The sequence below is a fragment of the Callithrix jacchus genome, chromosome 9 (genome assembly GCF_049354715.1).
Source record: "Callithrix jacchus isolate 240 chromosome 9, calJac240_pri, whole genome shotgun sequence".
Classification (NCBI taxonomy): domain Eukaryota; kingdom Metazoa; phylum Chordata; class Mammalia; order Primates; family Cebidae; genus Callithrix; species Callithrix jacchus.
The window spans coordinates 12587188-12612272 of record NC_133510.1 but is presented as its reverse complement, the minus strand read 5'-3'; the positions used below and the strand labels follow the sequence as shown (position 1 = coordinate 12612272).

The 25085-nt window shown below is 34.2% G+C and overlaps 2 protein-coding genes across 3 annotated transcripts; both read right to left on the bottom strand.

The window, feature by feature from the left end:
* Window positions 1-690: 690 nt before the first annotated feature.
* Window positions 691-8216, bottom strand: KLRC2 (killer cell lectin like receptor C2). Of its 2 annotated transcripts, XM_035255146.3 has the most exons (7): window positions 8142-8216; window positions 6269-6358; window positions 5799-5897; window positions 5225-5269; window positions 4526-4677; window positions 2842-2945; window positions 691-1340 (listed from the first exon to the last, which is right to left on the bottom strand). In XM_035255146.3, exons 1-7 carry the CDS (start codon window positions 8149-8151, stop codon window positions 1229-1231), a joined length of 612 nt encoding a protein of 203 aa, XP_035111037.1. In that variant the 5' UTR covers window positions 8152-8216; the 3' UTR covers window positions 691-1228. The 2 variants fall into 2 exon arrangements, with proteins under 2 accessions (XP_035111037.1, NP_001244176.1); NM_001257247.1 differs by lacking the exon at window positions 8142-8216 and having other exon boundaries at window positions 1199-1340; window positions 6269-6499.
* Window positions 8217-15964: 7748 nt separating this feature from the next.
* On the bottom strand, window positions 15965-24314 carry KLRC1 (killer cell lectin like receptor C1). Its single transcript, XM_002752152.8, has 7 exons — window positions 24136-24314; window positions 21598-21813; window positions 21111-21206; window positions 20549-20602; window positions 19559-19710; window positions 17871-17971; window positions 15965-16996 (listed from the first exon to the last, which is right to left on the bottom strand). Exons 1-7 carry the CDS (start codon window positions 24158-24160, stop codon window positions 16879-16881), a joined length of 762 nt encoding a protein of 253 aa, XP_002752198.3. The 5' UTR covers window positions 24161-24314; the 3' UTR covers window positions 15965-16878.
* Between the last annotated feature and the right edge of the window lie 771 nt (window positions 24315-25085).

Genomic DNA, 25085 nt, shown 5'->3' with positions numbered 1-25085 from the left:
TTATATAAAGAAAACATATATCATTCCAACTAATAAAAAATAATAAAAATGTGACAATTGATAAACTCTATTAAAAAAGGAATATTATAAAACTGCTTCAACATAAGAACGATACAATAAAAAATGAATTTTGTAAATATGAATAATATTTTGAATTTTTTTGCCAAAATGAGAAAATGATACATATGATACACACAGAATTTGACTGTACCTTCTATTCAGTTAGGGATATAAAGCCCTACCCAGTGAAAATAAATGTAGAAAAAATAAGTTATTGCACATGGATAGAAAAAAAAGTGCGATTATTTGCAGATAAAATTGATGTTTATATAGAAAATCCAGAAAAAGCTATATTTGAAATGATAGATTTAAATATGTAAAATAAGTGAAATAACTAGATAAAACATCAAAATGCAGACATCAATTGTATTTCTATTTACAACAAAAATTACTAAAAGGAATATTAAAATCAGGATGCCATTTACAAAAGCATGAATGTAAAACATCTGCATTTCTGTATGATTAAATCCCCCAAAATGCATAATATGATAGAGAGAAATTAAAGAGAACCCAGTACATTGAACACAGTGCATTGAAGGACACAATATGATATTAATTGAAAAGTCAAGAAGCTAATCTTTAAAAATTACCTTAGGGATTAAATGCAGTCACAAACAACCACATGAGAGGTTTTGTTTGTTTGTTTGTTTTTATTTGACAGCTTTATTGAGGTATCATGCACACAGCATAAATTTCATCCACTTAAAATGATTACAAATCAGTGATTTTTAGCATATTCCCAGAGTTCCAACCAACGCCACTAAGGTTGAAATTTAGAAAGTTTTCATCACTGACACAAAGAAACATTCTAGCAATTAGTGGCCATCTCCTATTTCAACCTTCCTTGGGCATTGGCAATCACTCTTCTACTCTCTGTCTCCATGAGTTTGCCTGTTCTTGCTACTTCATATAAACTGACTCACATAATATGCACCTTTTAGGAAGACTGAATGCCACAAACATCAAGTTGAGCAAAATAAGCCTGACGCAAATGCTAGGAGATCTGGACTTTTGTAACTGTGTGTATTATATTTCAATAACTGATTTAGAATTTTCTTATTATTACAGCAAATAACATGATTCATTTTAAGACTTATTCAATCATCTTATTTCTATTTTAACAAATATAAAATTTATCTGTCAGACTGCAAACTCAAATGTTTTAATTCTAAAGCTTATGCTTACAATGATATGTTATTGAAGATCCACATGGCTTTGCTATAAGTCCGTTTACATGTAGCACTGCACAGTTATGTTCAGCATTATTTGAGTCTTTAATACTGTAATGAAGAAAAATCCATAATTCGGTTACATTTTATGCAAATAATCTATGAGACAAGAGTGTTTTCCATGTACTGTAAAAAAATAATTTTATGAGAAAGGGTAATTAAATTTTTCAAACACTATTAGTAAAAGTCATTACTCTGAACACTCAATACTGTAGTCCTCCTTCATCCATGGAGGATATGTTTCAAAACCCCAGTGAATGCGTGAAATGGCAGATAGTACAGAACCTATAGATGGATTATGTTTTCTCTACCCACTCATAACTATGATAAAGTTTAATTTGTAAATTAGGCACAGTAAGAGATTGCCAACAATAACTACTAATAAAAAAAGTATAGCAATATGCCAACAGCACTACTATTGTGCTTTGAGGATATTCTTTTTCCTTTTTTTTTTTTTTTCTTTTTTTTTGAGACAGAGTCTCACTGTGTTGCCCAGGTGGGAGTGCAGTGGTGTGATCTCGGCTCACTGCAACCACCGCCTCCCAGGTTCAAGTGATTCTCCTGCTGCAGTCTCCCAAGTAGCTGGGACGATAGGCACATGCCACCACACCCAGCTAATTTCTGTATTTTTAGTAGAGACGGGGTTTTATTATATTGGCCAGGCTGGTCTCAAACTCCTGACCTCATGATCTACCTGCCTTGGCCTCTCAAAATGCTGGGATTATAGGCGAGAGCCACTGTGCCCAGCCTGAGGATATTTTTTTCTTTTCTTTTTTTTTTTTTTTGAGACGGAGTTTCGCTCTTGTTACTCAGGCTGGAGTGCAATGGTGCCATCTTGGCTCACCGCAACCTCCGCCTCCTGGGTTCAGGCAATTCTCCTGAGTAGCTGGGATTACAGGCATGCGCCACCATGCCCAGCTAATTTTTTGTATTTTTAGTAGAGACAGGGTTTCATCAAGTTGACCAGGATGGTCTCGATCTCTTGACCTCGTGATCCACCCGCCTTGGCCTCCCAAAGTCCTGGGATTACAGGCTTGAGCCGCCACGCCTGGCCGGATATTCTTAAGTAAAATAAGGGTGACTTTTTAATAAAAACAAGCACTGCAATTAGCTAATCGTCCATCTCAAGTTTGTCCAACTCATGGTCCAGGACAGCTCGAAATGCAGCCCAACATAAATTTATAAACTTTCTTAAAACATTCTTAGGTATTTTTGCAATTTTGTTTTGTTTTGTTTTAGCTCATCAGCTGTCGTTACTGTTAGTGTATTATATGTATGGCCCAAGACAATTCTTCTTCCAACATGGCCCACAGAAGCCAAAGATTGGACACCCCTGTGCATCTGATAACCAAGAAGGGTACTAGCTGAGTAATGAGCATGTAGACCTTAAGGACTACGATGGTCCATTGTAAACTATTTATATGGACATTTCATTAACTTTCTACATCTTTCTTCATGTCTATAATTTCACATAAATCTATTCATATTATTCTTCTGAATATATCCTTTATATGTGTTTTTTTTTAATATAGCATCATACAAAACAACTTACATATAATATTTGAAAGTCAAGCTGTCTATGGACACCCATGGATGATGACTGCTGTTACGAAACACACCAATCCATGAGAAAGGTGAAATGGTGGCCAGAAATCGCTAAAAGAAAATAAAGAATTTTCACTTAAATAACAATCATGAAAGCATTATAATAACAATATATTAAAGTTGAAAACTACTATTTGCAGTGCCAAAAACTTCCATAAGTGTGTGTAATTTTGATTTAAATGAACTCTTCAACGTTTATACTTAGTATTTTTATTCTTATTCTCATGTTAATAAGGACATTTTAATTCTTGCAATTAATAGTTACCCCAGTTGGCAGAATAAACACAGTAAGGGTTTAAATGAGTTTCCTGCTACTGTGCATTCATTCCTCCAGATACTGTGACTAATCAATCTATTTTTGTACTATATTTCTCAGAGCTGGAGACTTGGAAGGGAATTGAGGGGTTGTCATTCGGAAATAAAAGACATAGAAGCTACAGATTGGGTTTTCTGGGCACCACACCATTCTTTAACTAGATAAGCCCTCACTTTTATCTGACTCGGTTTGGTGGAATAAGAGTGATCCTGACCAGGTGGTGTGGACTAGCTACTCTCTACTAAAAACTACTATAAACGCTGGAATTAATGAAAGACAAAAGCAATGGAGAACTCTGAAAGGTGGAAAGAGAAAGAGAAAATTGTCTGGGACCCTAGCATCAGGGACCAACAAAGTGTCCGAGCGAGCATGATAAGTCCCCCGCCCGACAGAAAAAGGTGACCTAGGTCTGCTGTTTCCTAGCACCCGACCTGACAGTAGGAGGAGGCTCAGCAAAGCTCATTCCTGCTTGTGTTGAAGGGGGTCCCCTCCACAAGACCAGGCAAGGCTCATACCGCTGGCAAGCATGATCTTTCAGGAGACATGCTACAATTCAGAACCAGAGGAGGTGCTTTGTTCTCATAGCAAGAGACACCAGGGTGAGTGTGGGTGAAGAGGATCAGCAAACGGACCCCATGTCTATGAGTGCACCATCCAGGGTCCTCTTTGCCCTTGAGGACGTGAAACTCACTTCCCCATCCAGAGACACAAGATTGAATGGATTGTTGGTGTTCTTTGTGCACAGTACAGCGGTGAACAGTAGCAAACTACAAATAACTGTAAGAATATAGAGGAATTGCACAAATATCAGATAGGAGTGAAAAAGGCAGACATGAAAATTCACACTGTATTATTCCCTTTACATACATTCAAGAACAGGCAAACATTATTTATAATGTTAAAAATCAAGACAGTGTTTTGGAGAGGAGTCAGGATAAGTGATGAGGGCACGCACAGGGTGGAACTGCTGGAGCTGGAAACTTTTCTTTCATGATCTGACTTGCATGGCATGAATTCATTCCCTTTGCAATCAATCTGCATGACTGGATCATATCATGCTCAACAAAATTAAATAGCAAAATTCATTGTGGATTCAAAGCATTTATAGAAGCATGGTTTTCCACGAAAAGCAAAAACTGAAAATAAATGTACATTCATTGTATATAAATTAAAACAATAAGTCACTCAATTGAATATTACATAAACTTGATAATATATCAGCTAAGTATATGTACGCACATATTAATGATTTCTGTAAATGTATTATTGACCAAAATAAGCTTTTCATAAAGTGTTTAAAACATTTACATCTTACCATTTCTTCTTCATTATCTAGAGAAACCAGACTGGAGTTCTTTGAAGCACAGGCCAGCAAACTCTCTTCCCACGTTCCTCTTTCCTTACCAATGTAATAACAACTGTTGGAATACATAATCCACTCCTCTGGACAATGGTCACAATGATGTGCTGTGAAAGATATAAATTACTATGCAGAACAATATGAATTTTTAAAAATGAAAATTATTTTACATATTCACAATGGAATTTACATATATGTACTTACCATATTGATGCATCCTTACATGATTATAAATATATATATTTTAATAACCCAGTCACTCATACACACATTTACAGAAAAGGGTCGGCCTCTCATCCCCTAATTGTGTTTCCATATAAAGCAAACCAACAAACAAAAATACACCCTACACATGTCTTCAGCATCACTGATACAAAACTACTTTTTGAGGGTAGTAAAATTATTTATTTCTTATCATCTCACAGCACTAGGAAACTTCTTTTAATTGGGAAAAAAAGGGCAGAATGATTTTAAGTGAATATTTCTACTTATTGAAGAAAAGGAAATGCTTCCTTATAGTCTTTGTTTGTAAATATTTGTGGATCAATTTAATGGCTTATTTTCTCCAGTAATGCTATTGTTATTTTACATGCCTTAAAACAGACATAAAATATAAACTGTACTAATATCAGAACATTGAAAATCAAAATGTACCTTTCTGGGTTCTTGTATTCGGGGAAGAACAGTTCTGCTCCAGGACTATAATAGAAAAATTAAAATGATTTTTATTAGAACTAATATCTAGATAAACCATAAAGAGTTTAGTTTCTTACTTTGACACGTTGTGTGTTATTTAAAATGGGTACAATCTTAAATAAAACTAACTTTTTAAACAAAAATAAATGAAGCGATAGATGTTTGAAATAAATATTTTTAAAGACTTTAGCACAAAACTGCACCGTCTCTTGTAGTATTTGATGTATCCACTTTCAAAAATTAATTTTTCTAAATACTTTTCTCCTATTGTGTGGCTTTGAATTATGAAATCAGAAAATATATCTATCTTTGTGTGTGCATACATATATAGATTACACACGCCAAAAAAAATGTTCCCCGCAATTATTTTGTTGTTTGTAGTTGTGAAAAGTTCAGAATAACTCTAATACTTTTGGGTCCAAATATATACATTAAAATAAAAGTTCTGTTCCTCAATATTATAAAATATTTTGAGGCAGTTGCAAGTATTAAAGTAAACAGTTCCCTTCTAATCTCACAAAAATATGCTTACAAGGAATAAGAACTATTGTTTTTAACACGGTGGCCATTAGGACAATGCAAATGATTCCCAGGACCTCAGCAGTGAGCCTCTCTGGAGGTGGCAGCAAACCTGCAGGGAGAGAAATAGAGGCACTGAGAGAGGGGAGATAGTTTATTAGGATTACGTATAAGAGAACCCACATGCACAGGGAAACAATGGTAAACTCTGCCCTCTAAATCTATATCTATTATAGTAATCTTTCTCTCAGAAGATATCATTTCATTTTTAGGAAATATAATGCTTCATGAGTTGCTGATCACAGATTACAGTTGAACAATGCTTGAATAAAATTAGTCTTCCTATTTCATATTAGAGTATTAGATCCCAATTATGAACTCTGATTCTTACAAGTGCAAATTATTCCCTACTTTCCCCCCACCCTTTTATATTCAACTGCACATCCCAAAACAATAATATGGCAGATGCATTTAATGTTTTACCTTTGCAGTCATATGTTTTATCAATCCCTTGATGATTCGGAGAAGCATTTCGAAGGTTTAATTCTTCTTGGAATATTTCCTGTTCAGTTCCTGAAATAGAGCTTTTATTACCCTTAGGTCTCCTTTGCTGCCTCTTTGGGTGCTGGGCCAGACTCATTCCTGAGATGGTTTCTCTTTGTTTATTCATCTCTGCAGTTGTGTGATCTCAGGGACTGTGCTCTGTGATAACTGTACTTAAGAAGATATAAATGGTGTCTATTTTGACAGGATCCCTGGTATAGGCAAACTGCATGTGTTGGGGCTGAGCAGTAATGTTTATTTTGCTGTTCACCCATGTAAAATTACGTTACTCGTTTCCTGAAGCTTTAAACAAAAATCTTACGATATAACTGGCATTTTTTAGAGGTATTCTGTATTTGACTAGTGGGAACAATAAAAACATTAAATTTATGAGAACTAAGTTCATGAAAAAAATATTTGTATTCAAGTTAGATACTTCAAAAACATTTAACACAAATAGAATGCATACGTTAAAAATTAAAATGCTGTATTTAAAAATACACTGATTTTATGATAGTTTTAAAATTCACTGATGGTTAAGAATTGTGTGCTATGAGATAAAATAGTTCTGTTAGCATATAGAGCAACTTATACGAAAATACGCTGTTAGTGACTCACACTCATTTATCAATAGAACATGAGGCATTGTCAAACGGTTTTTTTTCTAAATTAGGAAATCAGAAAAATCATTAAAAATTAAAAAATACATCTTATATCTTGTAAAACTACCCTATGCATAACCTAAATACGATTGAAAACTAAATATATATTTTTAACTGCTTCTTCTACACAAGAAATTGATAATTGATTCAATGACTAAAATAGGAAAACTTAAAGTGATAAATAAAAGTGGGGGCCATCTGTGGAAGAATACTGTCCAACCAAACCTTCAGAGAGTTCCTGTGGGTGCATAAGTCAGTGAGGGTCTCCTTGGCTGTATAAGTCATTGTAATAGTTCAGATAATGTCATTTAATAATCTAGTCATGGGCTCTGTAGTCAATGGAACTAGAATTAACTCTAGCTTTGAGAGTTATAATGCGTGACCTTACTAAATTAGTGCCTACCAACCTAGTTTACTAATCTAATTTTTAAAGTGTAATATGTAAAACACTAAACACACAACCTGGCACATATTAGCATTGAATACATAATAGATATTTTAATTATTTTTAAACACAATTTGCTCTTTTATTATTTCTGATTTGCATTAGAGCGTGTAAAATAACTAATTAGGCGTCTCATGTCAGTGTGGTAAATCTTTTTTGCAATGTTTGATTCAATTGTTTTAAGTCTTCCAATTGTTTATAATTAAGTTCAGATTTGTATTTTATGGAAATGACTTCATTCTTGCTTTTATTAAAAATTAAAACGGCTTTCATTAAATCTAGGTATGTGATTGAGAATGTATTTGATGTTTACAATTTGATGTATCCATTTTAAAAAATTTATTTTTAAAGGTTGGCCCACATGTAATATACAATTAAACCGGTAATGATTATAATATTCAAAATCAATTGTTCATTGTCATGACGGTTATGGGTTTCACTCTGAATTACATTGACTGGCAAACCGATTATTATGTATGCATGTACTTGAGTGATTCTCCACAGGCAGTAATGTGAATACTCTAAGAAATCCTCAAACATATTTTACATTTTGGCTCATTTTTAACCCTGAATTATTTACATAAAGAGAGTTCTACCTTGATTTTAGCCTGCATAAACTTTATCACAGGTGCATCTCATCCAGTATTTACAATCTGCTACTAAAAGAGATGAGCTGGTAGAAAAACAGGAGAGTAGTACCACATACCTTCTGTCATCAGAAAGTCACACACTCTTCAGTGGAGAGGTCAGGTTACCTCTTCAAGACACAAGAGATATCTGTGATTTTACTGACTGCCCTTTGAAGCCTCAGCGTGAGGCAAGAGTGGAAAATGTAGATTCCTCACCAATGTGTCACTTCAGATTTGAACAGGAAATTCTCACACTAGGGCTATTTTGAATCATTTTATCTCATCACACACCTCAGAATATAGGACACTTTGGATGGCTAGTGTGTCATGTAGTTTATCCATTTTCAAGTACCCCTTAGAAATTATTTTTATAGTCAACAAGATGAGGAGAGAACAGAGATTTAACACATGCAGTTAATTGTTTCCACCTCGGTCACAAACACTAAAATATTGTAACTTTTTAAAAGTATCTTAGATATTTACTTGCTACATTTAGACAAGGTGCCTAAAACTTGGCATTACATACTTTGTCATATACCCCTATAATATCACCGCTGTCATAATAAAAAATTTAAATAATCTTATCAATAGGAATTTAATATACTTGTCACTCTTCTGAGAAAATGCTACATTTTCAACTTAATTGTAACTGACATCAATTCTCAAACTTATCTTCTTAATTTCTTCGTCTTAGTTCTTAAAATTCCCATTCATTTTTCTTCTTTATATAAGTTAGCCAGATTCCTCTAATTAAAACAAATGTCTCTTGAAATAATAAAATGTTAAACAATACTGAACTGTATCACCACGCCAGAGATTGAAATAATACAAACTACTCACTGTATTGCTCACTGATTCCTTCTCCAATCATGACTTATTGTCTGCATTTTAATAGGAATACTTGTTGTAAATGATTAAAACTTAAGTTGAAGGGAGGTAGAAAGATTTTTAAAATATCACCCACTTAAAAATGGGGTAGGCAGAAAACGGAGATTTTCAGAACACAAGTTAAATGGTACATGAGTGCCTGGGTGTGGTAGCTCATGTCAGTAATCCCAGCACTCCAGGATCACTTGAGCTGAGGAGTTCAAGGCCAGTATGACACACAGGATGAAACCCTGTCGCTTCAAAAAAAATACAAAAATTAGCCGAGGATTCTTGTGTTTCCTTGTGGTCCCAGCTGCTCTGGAGGCTGAGGTCATAGGATCACTTGAGCCCTGGAAGTGAAGGCTGCAGTGAACCGAGATAGTGCTGCTGCACCCCGGTCTGGGCAGCAGAGCCAGACCTTGTCTCAAAAATAAACAAACCAAAAAAAATTTCTTTTTAAAAAGTATATATGAACATCGGAAAAAAGCTATAAATTATCCGGTCAGATTAAATAAAATATTTTCATCATTTACTTTCTATCAAGAAAAGGGGGAATGTTTATACATAAGTCTAAAATATATCCATCCCTGTGTAAGTTTTTATAGGTTAAGTTCAGAAACCCCAAGTCTTTGGTTTTCTAAAATCTAAACAGTTGGAATTTAAATTCATATTTACATCTTTGCAATCAGAATTATTTGCCCTTCCATCAGAATGGCTAATGTTGGCTAGGTATATATGTTTTTCCGTAAAATATATTGTAATATATTTTCATAAAATAAGTTAATAATGTTATGTGCATATATGCTTGTGTTTACATTGTATCTATTTCTATTAAAAGTAAATGTATTTATATTTACATATTTATTACATTTTCATAAACTAGGTTTTTGCTTAGTCACATTTTAGAATTAAAACTAAAATTATTCACTAAAGATGCCACGTAATGTATCATTCACTAATGTTTTCTATTTAAGTTTGAAGAACTGATGTCTACTACTGCTACAAACAGCCACTTGGAGTTTTCCATTAAATAATGTTATATACTGTGATTGTCTCATTTAAGAACAGGGATGCTTGTGAGAAATGTATCAGTAGGTAGTTTCATCCTTGTGTCAACATCATTGAGTGTATTTACATAAACCTAGATGGTACAGCTCTACACACCTCTGTCATATGGGACAGCCTATTGCTCCAAGGATACAAACCTGTACGACATGTTACTGTAGTAAATAATAAAAGCAGTGAACAGAATGATAATTTTTGTTTTCCAAATCATATCTAAACAGAAAAAGACAGTAAAAATATGGTATAAAAGGTTAGAAACGGCATCCTTTTATAGGGCACTTCCTGTGAATGAAGCCTGCAGAAATGGAAGTTTCCCTGGGTGAGTCAGTCAGCAGGCAGCAAGTGAAAGTCAAGGCCTAGGATATTACCGCACACGCCTGGAGGTTTTATAAATGGTGCACTAGGGTACACTATATTTATGAAACACTTTTTTCTTTTGCTAACAATCAATTAACTTTACTGCCGCTTTGTTGGTTTCTAAAGTTTTTATTTTTTAAAAGCTTTCTGCCTCTGTTTAAACACCATTTATTTTAAAACACAAATTGCACAGCCTTAAGGACTATGTTCTTTATGTTCTTATTCTGTAAGCTTTTCAAAATTTTTCATTTACATATTTTTTATACTTTTTAAACTTTTTAAAAACAACTAAGACACAGACACACACATTAGCCTAAGCTCACACAGTGTCAGCAAGATCAATGTCACCGTCATCCCCGCCACATCTTGTCCCACTGGGGCAATAACACACGTGAGCTGTCCTCTCCTGTGGTAACAAAGTCTTCTTCTGGAATTCCTCCTGAACGACCTGCCCAAAGTTGTTTTTCAGGCAACTGTTTTTGTAGAAGTAGAAGGAATACACTCTAAAATAATAATTCAAAGTATACTATAGTAAATACATAAACCAATAACCTTGTCACTTATTATCATTATGAAACTTAATGCAGTGCATGTAATTGTGTGTGCTATACATTTACTCCACTGGCAGCACGGTAACTTCTTCACACCAGCGTCACCACAGCCATGTGAATAATACACTGAAATGCAACTATTGCTATGACATCACTAAGCGATAGGAATTTTTCAGCTCCATTATAGTCTAGTGGGCCCACTATCTAGGTGCAGTCTGCCATTGACCAAAACATCATTCTGTGGCACATGACTGTGTATCATGTTCTTTGTTAATCAAAATAATCAGGGTTTCTACTGTTTGAGCATTTGACTTTGTTGAAGTTTATGCTTATACAAAGGCACAACAAATATATGAAAATAAAACAGAAATTACACAAAATAACTGGAGTAGTTAGAATTTACTCTACATGATGTGTGTATATATATATATATATATGTGATGTAAATACACACACACACACACACAAACACACGCAGAACTTGTGATGGTTAATATTAGGTGTCAACTTGATTGGATTGAAGAAGGGCCTAGATAGCTGGTAAATGTTGTTTCTGGGTGTGTCTGTGAGGGTGTGACCAGAGGAAACTGACATTTGAGTCAGTGGACTGGGTGAAGAAGACCTGTCCTCAGTGTGGGTGGGCACCATCTAATGGCTGCCAGAGCAAGTAGAACAAAGCAGGTAGAAGAAGGTGGGGTAAGCTGGCTTGATGGGCCTTTTGGATTTCATTTTTCTCCTGTGCTGGATGCTTCCTTCCATTCCTCCTGCCCTCGGACATCAGACTCCAGGTTCCTCAGCCTTTGGACTCTTGTACTATCCAGTGGTTTTACAGGGGCTCTTGGGCCTTTGGCCACACACTGAAGGCTGCACTTTTGGCTTCCCTGCTTTTGAGACTTTTGACTTGGAGTGAGCCACTGCTAGTTCTTTCTTCCCCAGCTTGCAGAGGGCCTACTGTGGGACTTTGCCTTGTGATTGTGTGAGCCAATTCTCTCTAATAAACTCCCTTTCATATATACATGTATCCTAGTAGTTCTGTCCGTCTGGAGAACCCTGACTAACACAGAACCTAAATATGTATTACTGTGACTACTGCAAATAATGACAATATCTAGTTTCCGGCGAGTTATGGGTAAGTTGGAAGTCAATCGGAAGTGAAAATATACTTTTAATGTAACATGAACTAAAATGACTTTCAAGGAATTTTAAAAAATTAGAATAAATTAGTTATTACTAACTCTAAATAAAGCAAATAAAATTTAGATATCTTCACTAGATTAAGCACGTCTTCCCAATGAAAACTCGGATATCCAAAAAGAAGACTTAAAGTAAAGGAATTATGTGGATATACCTCAATGGATATTGAATAGATAGCGTATTAATGACAGAGTTTCCAACATTAAAATAAATATTTGAATTAGAATTCAGGGAGCAGATACAGGCTAATTGGTAAATAAAACAGAGAGCAATCTTACTTTGTTTGTATTGGTATAATAAAATATCACAAACTAAGCCATTTATTAACCATACAGATATGTTACTCACAGTTCAGAGAGCAGAGAGGTCCAAGGTCAAGGAGCCAGCAGGTTTGGCGTAAATTGTATTACATTAACAAGTTTGTATGTGGAAAGTAAACAATCAAAGTATTTATTATGGGCCAGACATGGTGGCTCATGCCTGTAATCCCAGCATTTTGGGAGGCCGAGGCGGGCAGATCACGAGGTCAGGAGACTGAGACCATCCTGGCCAATGTGGTGAAACCCCATCTCTACTAAAAATACGAAAACTAACCTGGTGTGCTGGTGCATGCCTATAGTCCCAGCTACTCAGGAGGCTGAGATAGAAGAACCACTTGAACCCGGAAGGCAGAGGCTGCAGTTAGCTGCGATTGTGCCTTTGCACTGCAGCCTGGGTGATAGAGTGAGACTGTCTGAAAAAAATGTATGTATGTAGCAAATGACAGGCTTTCATTCATTTTTATGGCTGAATAGTACTGCATTGTTTATATAGACCACGTTTTCTTTATCCATTCATCTGTCAATGGACACTTAGGTAACTTCCAGATCTTAGCTGTTGTGAAGAGTGCTACAACAAACATGGGAGTACAGATGTCTCCCATATTTGTATGGGTATATACAAAGATAAGGGAACAACAGATTTAAACACCTGGTAATGTTCAATCAAAGTATAATAAAACTTCAGTTATAATTAATAACTATTTATATACAAATAAAATGCATAATTTTATTTTAGAAATTGATAATCTATTAAGTATAGAGTAATTTGAATTTAAAAGCAAGGAATGTATATATTCTATAATAACTGTCTTTATGAGACATTCCTTTCATGTAAGCATAAAGAAAAATGAATACAGAAGCAGAGCTACTCTATGATCCTGCAATCCCACTGCCAAGTACATTCTCAGAACAAAGAAAATCAGTGTATCTAAGAGACATCTGTACTCCATGTTTGTTGCAGCACTGTTCACAACAGCTAAGATCTGGAAGTTACCTAAGTGTCCATTGACAGATGAATGGATAAAGAAAACGTGGTCTATATAAACAATGGAGTACTATTCAGCCATAAAAAAAAGAATGAAAGCCTGTCATTTGCTACAACATGAATGGAACAAGGGGTCATTATGTTAAATAAAGTAAGCCAGTCACAGAAAGACAATCATCACATGTTCTCACTTAGTTCAGGGATTTAAAAGTCAAAACAATTGAACTCATGGAGAGAGAGAGTAGAAGGATGGTTACCAGAGATTGAGAAGGGTAGTGGAAAGGTGGTAGTAGAGAGATGGGGATAGTTAATGGTTACAAAAAAAAAAGGATGAGTAAGACCTAGTGTTTGCTAGCACAGCAGGGTGACTATAGTAAATAATAACTTATTTGTACATTTAAAAATAACTAAAGACTATAATCACATATAAGATTGTTTATAACACAAAAGATAACTGCTTAGAGAGATGGGTTATAACATTTTTTACATGATGTCATTATTATGCCTTGAATACCTGTCTCAAAACAGCTCATGTGCCACATAAGCATATACACCTAGTATGTGCCCACTGAAATTAAAATTGAAATATTTAAAAAAGGAAAGATGAAGATAAAAAATTTTTTAAAATGTACTATCCATCACAAACTGGTAGAACACTACTCCAGGTAACGTGCTGTCTTAATATAAGGCAAGCCCTTTACAGGAATTGGGGAAACATGCTTCATAATGTTAGATTAATTTTCCAAACCAATAGTAATATGTATTTTTATCATTGCATGCACCTAATGATGCAAGTTCAACTTATAATTGAGTGAAGTAAATAAGTAAACAACCATAAATGGAATTTTAAACACTTTTCTCTCACTGCCTAACACACGAATAGGCCAGTGAGCCTATAGAAAGATATGAACTAGACAAATAATCATCACTCATATGCACATATACACACATTTAATTTCACATGATATTTTTCCCAATACACCATAATCTTATAACTCTAAGCATATTAGTATAAAATAGAGGACTATGATTTCAAAATAGTACCGCTTGCCAAGCTTGGCCAGTGGACAGTTAAAATATAGCTATTCTAATTCAACATTAATTAATAAAAAATAAATAACATTCAAAAGTAGTTCCCCAGCACACTAGCCACATCTTAGAATACAAAGATGAAGAATATTTCCAGCTTCATAGAAAATGTTCTAACTACAGTTTACCAATGACAGAAGTCAATAAAAATAATCTGACAACCTTACATGGTTTTAAATTCAGTAATACATGTGTAAATAACATGGGTGAAAGAAATTACCAAAATGAATAATCACAATTTTTATATGCATTATAAAGAAAAGGAACAAAAGTCCTCCTTATAAAAACTGATTGCCTTCAATGCACATATATTATAAAAGATGACATGAAAAATTAAAATATCTGCAAATGCACTAAAAGAAATTAAAAATAGAAAAGCTGAAATTAAATACAAGTAATATATAAGAAAGAAATGAATGAACAGTAAAAAATCATGTTAAAGAATAATGTTACAATAGAGAGAACAGCAAGTCAAAAGGTATTTTTACTGAAAATATTTTTAAAATTTGATGAAACACTACTAAAAATATATACCTACCAATGTATCCACAAAAGTACCAAATTTAACATTTTTAAGCATTGATGAGGGCTGCGCACGTATCAAAGTGATGCCTCCCAAAGTGCCGGAATTATAGGTTTGAGCCACCACAACTGGCCTATTTCTACATGATATGGAAATACCGTTTTGGTTTTTACAGTCATTTACACACAATGAAACTATATTATCGTTATATTTTAATGTCTATATGAAATAGAAAATTCTTAGAGGATATGCATTACCAAATGCAGTACCTCAAATAGAAATCTGAGTATATCCGACATGTATTAAAAAAATTCAGTTTAGACACAAACTTTCCTACAAAAATAGTCTACAAACTCAGATGACATTGCTAGTGAATGATAACATTTGAAAATAAAGCGGTACTCTCAACAAATTCTTCCAGGTTATAGAAAAAGAGAAATTCTTCCCAAGATAGCCTTGATACAAAAACCTTTCAAGTAAATACCTATAAATAAAAACATGGTCAAATATCCTTGTGGACATGGATGAAGAAATAAATCTTACCATAGATAAAACATATATGCACTGATACTTTATAACGGGAAATATACAATGATCAACATGGACTTATTTCAGAAACAAAGAGTAGTTTAACATTTAAAATAAATGAAGATAGTTTATAAAATGTTATAAAAGAAAACATATATCATTCCAAATGATTCAAACATAATAAAAATGTTACAACAATTGATAGAAATTTTGAGAAAATAACAATTGTTAGAAAATAGGAATATTATAAAACTACTTGACTATGAGAAAAACACCAAACTTTATAAATATGAATAATATGTTGAAGTATTTTTTGCCAAAACACCAAAAATGATATATATGATATACACAGAACTTTGCACCTTCTATTCAACTATGGCCAATGAAAATAAATTAAAATTAAAGTAAGTTATGGCACATGATTAAAAAATAAAAGTGTGATGATTTGCAGATAAAATTACTGTTTATATAGAACACCCAGAAAAAAAAATATACTTGACATAATAGATTTAAATACATAAAATCAGTGGAAAAAGTAGTTACAAAATCAAGATGACTTCAATTTTATTTCAATTTACAACAACAAAAATTACTAAAGAGAATTCTAAAATCAGGACGCTATTTACAAAAGCATGAATGTCAAATACCTACATTTCTGTATGACTTCAATCCCCCAAAATATGATAGAGAGAAATTAAAGATAACACAGTACGTGGAAGGAAACACTTTACATTGGTTAGAAACGTCAACATTATAAGGAAGCTAATCTTTAAAAATTACTTTAGAGAATAAATGCAGTCACAAACGTTTTTATTGGAGGGTTTTTTTTTCCTGGACCGATTTACTGAAGTTTCATGTATGTAGCATAAATTGTATTCACTTATAATGATTAAAAATCGGTGATTTTTGGTACATTCACAAAGTTACATCCATCACCACTACCGAAATTTAGAAAGTTTTCATTACAACACAAAGAAACATTGTAGCAATTAGTGGCCACCTCCTATTTTAATCTCCTTTAGACATTGGCAACCACTGCTCTGCTTTCTGTCTCCATGCGTTTGCCTGTTCTTGATAGTTCATATAAACTGACTCACATAAAATGCACCTTTAAGAAAGGCTGAATGCCACAAACATCATGTTGAGCAAAATGAGCCCAACACAAATGCTGGGATAGCTGTATGTTAGTCATTGTGCACATCCCATTTCAATAATTGATTCAGAATTTTTTTATTATGGGAGCAAATAACATCATTTTAAAATTTATGCAATCATAATATTATTTCTGTTTTAAGAAATATAAAATTTATCTGATGTGCTGCCAACTCAGATGCTTTAATTCTGAAGCTTACACTTACAATGATGTATTATTGAAGATCCACATGGCTCTGATTTAAATCCATCTACATGCAGCATTGCACAGTTACGTTCCTCATTGTTTGAGTCTTTTATCCTGTAATGGAGAAAAATCCATAATTCTATTACATTTTATGCAAATGATTCACGAGACAAGAGCATTTTCCATGTACTGTAAGAAAATAATTTCATGGAAAAGGGTAATAAACTTTTTCATATAATATTAGCAAATGTTATTATTCTAAAAACGTAATAGAGTTGTTCTCCTTCATCCATGGGGGATATGTTTCAAGATGCCATTGAATGCCTGAAACAGCTGATAGTACAGAACCTACAGAGAGATTATGTTTTCTCTACACGTTCATAACTATGATGAAGTTTAATTTATAAATTAGACACAATAAGAGATGGATGAAAATAATACTGATAAAATGGTAGCAATATGCCAACAGCACTACTCTTGTGCTTTGAGGATATTCTTAAGTAAAATAAGGGTGACTTTTTAATAAAACAAGCACCACGATTTCCTGTCATCCATCTCAAGGTTGTCCAACTTGCGGCCCATGGGCCACATGTGGCCAAGGACAGTTTGGAATGTGGCCCAGGACAGCTTCATAAATGTTCTTAAAACGTTCTGAGATATTTTTGCAATTTATTTTTAGTTTATCAGCTATCATTAGTGTTAGTGTATTTTATGTGTGGCCCAACACACTTCTTCCAATGTGGCCCACAGAAGCCAAAGATTGGACACCCCTGGTCCATCTGATAACCAAGAAGGGTACTAGCTGACTAATGAGTGGATAGACATATATGGACCACGATGGTCTATTGTAAAATATTTATATCACAATTTCACTAACTTTCTACATCTTTCTTCATGTCTATGATTCCACATAAATTTATTCATATCGTTCTTTTGAATTTATCCTTTATATGTGTTTTTTTATATAGCAACATACAAAACAACTTACGTGTAGTTGAGAGTCAAACCATCTATTGACACCCATGGATGACGACTGCTGTTACGAAACACACCAATCCATGAGGGAGATGAAATGGCAGCCAGAACTTTCTGAAAGCAAATAAAGAATTTTCACTTAAATAACAGTTATGAAAACATTATAAAAACAATATATTAAAGTTGAAAACCACTATTGGCAAGGCCAAAAACTTTCATAAATGTTTGTAATTTGATTTAAATGAACTCTTCAGTAGTACTTTCATTCTTCTCATGTTAATTAAAAAATTTTAATTCTTGCAATATTATAGTTACCCCAATTGACAGAATAAACACAGTAAGGCTTTATGAATTTCCTGATACTGTGTATTTATTCCTCCAGATACTGTGACTAAATCAACCTACTTTTGTACTATATATTTCTCAGAGTTGTAGACTTAGAAGAGAATAGAGGGGTTGTCATTCAGAAATAAATGACATAGAAGCTACAGATTGGGTTTTCTGGGCACCTTCTTTAACTAGATAAACCCTCACTTTTATACTTTCATCTGATTCGGTTTGGTGGAATAACAGTGGTCCTTACCAGGTGGTATAGAAATGTCCCTCTCTGCTACTTCCTCTCTGCTACTCCCTACTAAAAACAACTTAAACTCTGGGATTAACGAAAGACAAAAGCAATAGAGAACTCTGAAAGTTGGAAAGAGAAAGATGAAATTGTCTGGGACCCTAGCATTGGGGATCAACCAAGTGTCCAAGGGAGCATGTTAAGTTCTCCACCCAGAAGAAAGTGACATAGGTCTGCTGTTTCCCAGCACTTGACCTGGCAAAAGGAGGAGGCTCAGCAAAGCTCACTTCCACTGTGTATTGAGGAAGAGTCCCCTCCACAACGCCAGGTAAGGCAAGGATGATCTACCAGGAGATCTGCTACCAATTAGGAGCCAGAGGAAGTGCTTCCTTCTGATACCAATAGACACCAGGATGAGTGTGGGTGAGGAGGATCAGCAAAGGGACCCCATGACTATCAGTGCACCATCCAGGTTCCTCTTTGTCTTTGAGGACATGAGGCTCACTTCCCCATCCAGAGACACGGGACTGAATGGATTGTTAGTGTTCTTTGTATATATATAGCAGTGAACAGTAACAAACGACTGGTAACTGCAATAATATGAAGGAATTGCACAAATATCAGACAGGAGTGGAAAAGACAGACATGAAAATTCACACTGTATTATTCCCTTTATATAAATTCAAGAACAGGCAAACATTATTTATAACGTTATAAATCAAGACAGTGTTTCAGAGAGGAGCCAGGATAAGTGATGAGGGCACGCACAGGGTGAACTGCTGGAGCTGGAACTTCTGTTTTCTGATCTGACTTGTATCACGTGAGTTCATTCACTTTGTGATCAACCTGCATGACCAGATCATATCTTGCTTGATAAAATTAGATAGCAAAATTTATTGTGGGTTCAAAGCATTTACAGAAGCATGGTTTTCCATGAAAAGCAAAAACTGAAAATTTTCAAAAGTACATTAGCAGTATACAAATTTTAAAACATCATTAAGTCAAACTATTGAATATTACACAGACTTTAAAATATATAAGCTAAATATATATATATGATTTCTACAAATATGTTACAAATATGCTATTGACTGAAATAAGCTTTTCGTAAAGTGTTTAAAACATTTACATCTTACCATTTCTTCTTCATTATCTATAGAAAGTAGACTGGAGTTTTTCGAAGCACAGGCCAGCAAACTCTCTTCCCAAGTTCTTCTTTCCTTACCAATGTAATAACAACTGTTGGAATACACAATCCACTCCTCTGGACAATGGTCACAACGATATGCTAAATAAAGAGCAGGAATTACTATCCAGAACAATGTGAATTTTTAAAATAAAAATTATTTAACATACTTGCAAAGGCATAAAGCTACATGTCTGCAACATATCTATCCATCCTCACAGGCTGGTAAATACATACTTTTAAAATACCCAGTCACTTATACACACATGCACAATAAAGGGTCAGCCTCTCATGTCCTAATTGTGTTCCCATATAAAGCAAACCAGCAAACAAAAATCCACTCTATACGTGTCTTGAAAATCAATGAACAAACCAAGCTGCTTTAAAAAAAATAGTAAATAACTTGTATCTTATCATATTACAGCAATAAGAATTTGAACGCAACAGACAAAAGAAGGTATAGTGATTTTACTTATAGTTAATGACAAGGTAATACCCTCATCTTTATTTATGAACATTTATTGCCAATTTTTATAACTTATTTATCACCCCAAATTTTATTTTATTTTATTTTATTTATTTTTGAGACGGAGTTTCGCTCTTGTTACCCAGGCTGGAGTGCAATGGCGCGATCTCGGCTCACCACAACCTCCGCCTCCTGGGTTCAGGCAATTCTCCTGCCTCAGCCTCCTGAGTAGCTGGGATTACAGGCACGCGCCACCATGCCTAGCTAATTTTTTGTATTTTTAGTAGAGACGGGGTTTCACCAAGTTGACCAGGATGGTCTTGATCTCTTGACCTCGTGATCCACCAGCCTCGGCCTCCCAAAGTGCTGGGATTACAGGCATGAGCCACTGCGCTTAGCCCCCAAATTCTATTTTTGCACAGCCTAAGATCGAGAAAACTGTACAATATTAGAACTTTAAAAATTATTATGTACCTTTCTGAGTTCTTGTATTCAGGGAAGAATTGTTGTGCTTCTGTGTTAATGTAGCTAGAAAAAAATAAAGTAATCTGTAAAAATTAGCATCTAAATCAATCAGAAAAATTTTAGTTTTTGTTTGAAATTCGTTATATTATTTAGAGTTAGAATAATATAGAATAAAATTGATTTTAGGAAAAATTTTGATAAAGTAATTATGGTTTTTTTACAAAAGTATTTCAAAGACCTAAAGAACCAAATTTCACCATCTCGTATAGTTCTTATAGTTTGTGATTTAACTACTTTCAAAAATTAATTTCTTTTCTCAGAAAGATTTTTCAGACCCCTTCATTTTTGAGTTATGAAATAAAAATATATACACACAATTGAATCAGAAGGAAATGCTTTCAACAATCATTCTTTCATTTATTCTTTGACAAATTCAGAATAACCATTCCACATTTAGTCCAAATATATACATTACAATGAGAATACTATTCCCTGAAAATATGAAATGTTTAGGGGCATATTCAATTATTAATGAGAGAATTTTCCTTGTAATCTTCTAAAATAGACTTACAGGGAATAACAACTATCGTTATCACAGAGGCCATTAAGAGAAGACAAATGATTCCCAGGATCCCAATAATGACCTTCTCTGGAGCTGATGGTAAATCTGCAGGGACAGAAATGAGAAGCAGGCAAAAGGAGAGGTGGATACAGTTGTTTAGAAGATTCCCAGACAAGAGAACCTGAATGCACAGGGATCATACAGAGAAGCGTGGGCCCCAAACCCTCATGTCATATTGTAATCTTTCTTTCAGAATAATATAATATTGCATTTCAGGAAAAATAATGCTCCATGAATTATTGGACAAAGACTACAAATTTCAACAATGAGTTAAATCAGTGTTCATGTTTTATATTGAAATCGCATGTCTCCACTTGGAATTCTGATCTTTGCAAATAGAAAATATGTAAGCACTCCCTGCTCTTTCCCCACATATCCCTGTACCCCAAGCTGCACATCCTAGACTGTTATACTGAGGAGCTTTTCAATGCTTTACCTTTGCAGTGATAGGTTTTGTCATTCCCTTGAAAATCCTGAGAAGCTGTTTGAAGGTTTAATTCCGCATAGGTTATTTCCTGTTCAGTTACTAAAATTGAGCTTTCTTTGCTCTTAGGTGTTCGTTGCTGCCTCTTTGGCTTTGGGGGCAGATTCAGGTCGGAGTAGATCACTCCTTGGTGATCCATCTTTGCAGTGTGTGATGTCAGGGACTGTGCTGTATAATAAGAGTAGTTAAGAAGTTAATAAATGGTTTGTATACAAGCTCTCTAGCGCAGTTAAAAGGGTGAGGTGGAGAATGAGTATTAGAGCTAATTTTGCATTGAAGAATCTAAAGTTCTTTCTCTAATTTTCTTCCAGCTTAAACAAGCTTCTTATGGGAAATAGTTTTTTTTTTTGTTTGTTTGTTTGTTTGGTTTTGTTTTGTTTTGTTTGAGACGGAGTTTCGCTCTTGTTACCCAGGCTGGAGTGCAATGGTGCGATCTCGGCTCACCGCAACCTCCGCCTCCTGGGTTCAGGCAATTCTCCTGCCACAGCCTCCTGAGTAGCTGGGATTACAGGCACGCGCCACCATGCCCAGGTAATTTTTTGTATTTTTAGTAGAGACGGGGTTTCACCATGTTGACCAGGATGGTCTCGATCTGTTGACCTCGTGATCCACCCGCCTCGGCCTCCCAAAGTGCTGGGATTACAGGCTTGAGCCACCGCGCCTGGCTTTTTTTTAAGATTTTTCTAGGGCCAAGCTCGTAGTGGGTCATGCCTGTAATCTCAACACTTTGAGAGGCCAAGGTGGGCTGATCACAAGGTCAGGAGTTCAAGACCAGCCTGGCCAATATGGTGAAACCTCATCTCTCCTAAAAATACAAAAATTAGCTGGGCGTGGTGACATGCACTTGTAGTTCAAGCTACTAGGGAAGCTGAGACTGAGGAACTGCTTGAACCCTGGAGGTGGAGGTTGCAGTGAGCTGAGATTGCGCCATTGCACGCCAGCCTGGGTGACAGAGTGGAACTCCATCTCAAAAAAAAAAAGATTTTCTACATTTGACAAAATATTATTGCTGGGGCAATGAGAAGCAATACATTAGTAAGGAATAAAGAAGTTCAGGAATGAAAAGATATTTCTTAGTTAATGTCTGATGCCACAGATATATTTTAACATAATACCAAACACAACTTGTATTAAAAATTAAAATGTTGTAGTATAGATACTTCTGCACTCATTTTTTATTTTAATTTTGAAATCCAGTAATGTTTAGACTATGTGATCTGCACATGATTAATAGTAAGGGTGATATATATATATTCTTGCAATAAATACGTTTTATTTAGTAATGTACACGTATTTATTAAAATTGATGGGGTATTAAATGGGTTTCTCTTAATGGCTGAAACATTTTAAGAAATTATTGAAAATTTCAATATTTGTATATATCGGAAAATCTTATGCAACAGTTAAGTTATTCATAACCTAAACAGTGTTACAAACACTACAAAAACTGCTAATACTTACCTGATGGAAGTGTTGGCAAGTTATTTCCTGGATAAACTATAAACCATAAAATGATAAACGAAAGTATAGGTAATTTATGTTAAAGCACATTTCATTTAAACTTATAGAAACATTTTACGGTTGCCAAAGTGAGTAATGGCTACGTTAGTTGTATAAGCACTTGTAAAATTTCAGGTAATGTAATTAAATCGTTTAGTCAATGGCTCTGGAGTCAGTGAGATCTAGAATTAATTCTGGCTTTGACACTTATAATGTGTGACCTTTAAAAAGTTATTCTGTGTTTAATAACCCAGATTGTTAATCTAAACCGGGAATAAGAACACATAAAACGTTGCATGTAAAACATTTACCACTCAACCTGGCACTTAAAGTTCTCAATAAGCGTTAGCTTTTTGATTATTATATAGTAACAATTGTTATGTTACTGTCTCTGATTCATGTCAGTGAAAGCATGGAAAATAAATCTTCAGATAAGTCTCCTATGTCCGTGTGCTACATTTTTCTTTGCAATATTTTGACCAATTTTTAAAAAGTATTTTGATTTTTGTATTACCTTTAGCATTTTATGTAATCTACCTCATTCTGATTTTTATTAAAAATAAAAACCGCTTTTATTTATTTAATCTATGTGTCTGAGAAATTGTATTTGGCTTTCATCAATTGATTAATTTATTTTAATAATCTATAATGGCTAAACTAAATATCAATTATGATTATTCAAAGCTACATGATGTACTGATTATAAAATATAAAATTAATTGTTCATTATTGTGATGTTAATAGGTTTCATCTAAATTATATTAAACAGACCTACTAGTTTTCCACAAACAATAATTTAAAAACTTTAAGAAATCCTCCAACATATTTAATTTTTTAGGTTTTTAACCTTAGTTATTCAAATGAAGACAGCAATGTTCTACTTTGATTTTATTGTATATTAATTAAAGCTCTGATGCATCATATTGAGCACTTATAATCACCCACTAAATGAGGTAGGCTAGTAGCGCGTTCGAGAGTAGCAACACATACCTTCTGTCCCCAGAAAGTCACACATCCTTTAGTGGAGAGGCCAGGTTAGTCTCATAAAAAGGCCTGCTATAGTTGAGTAATAAAAGGTGAAATTAAAGGCATAAATCCAGGACAAGAACAAACAGTGTCTGTGATCTTTGCAGACTGCCCCGTGAAGACTCAGAGTGAGTGAAGAGTGGAAATAGTAGATTTCTTATCAACGTGTTACTAAGGTTTGAACAGGAAATTCTACACATGGGCTATTTCAAATCAGTTTATTTCATCACACACCTCCAAAATATAGGATAATGTGGTCTACTAAAAGTACAAGGTTGACTTTGAAAGTGTCATTTAGTTGGTCCATTTTTCAAGTGCCTCTGAGAATTTTTTTTCTGTCTTGATCACAAACATTGCCAAGGCTCACCTTGTTAAGAGTATCTTTTAAACTAGGTTGCTAAATCTTAACATTGCATACCTCTTTATATTATTTTATTATGTCACTTCCATTATAATGGGAAAGCATTCTAAAACTCATAGTAACATTATGAACTGATATCTACTGATCTTTTTCACCAATTACCTGAGAAATTACTGCAGTAATTACTCAATTGATTGTAGCTGGCACAAAAATCATCACTGCCAAAGTTATAGTCTTAACTTCTCTTAGTTCTTAAATTCTTGTGTTTAATTTTATTTTTTTAAGCAGATTATTTAATGTTCAGATTGCTCTTGATAAAAATAAATGTATCTTGGAAAGATAAAGCATTAATCAATTTTGAAATATATCATCATGCCAGAGATTGGAATACTGAGCAGCTATTCATTATGTTATTCATTTATTCATCTTCTGCCATAACAAATTATCTCAACTTTAATAGAAATATTTAGTTGTAATTGACAAAAACTCAAGTCAAAGTATGTATGGGGAAAAAATAAGTTTAAAATCTTATTTGGAAGAAAGTCAGCAAATT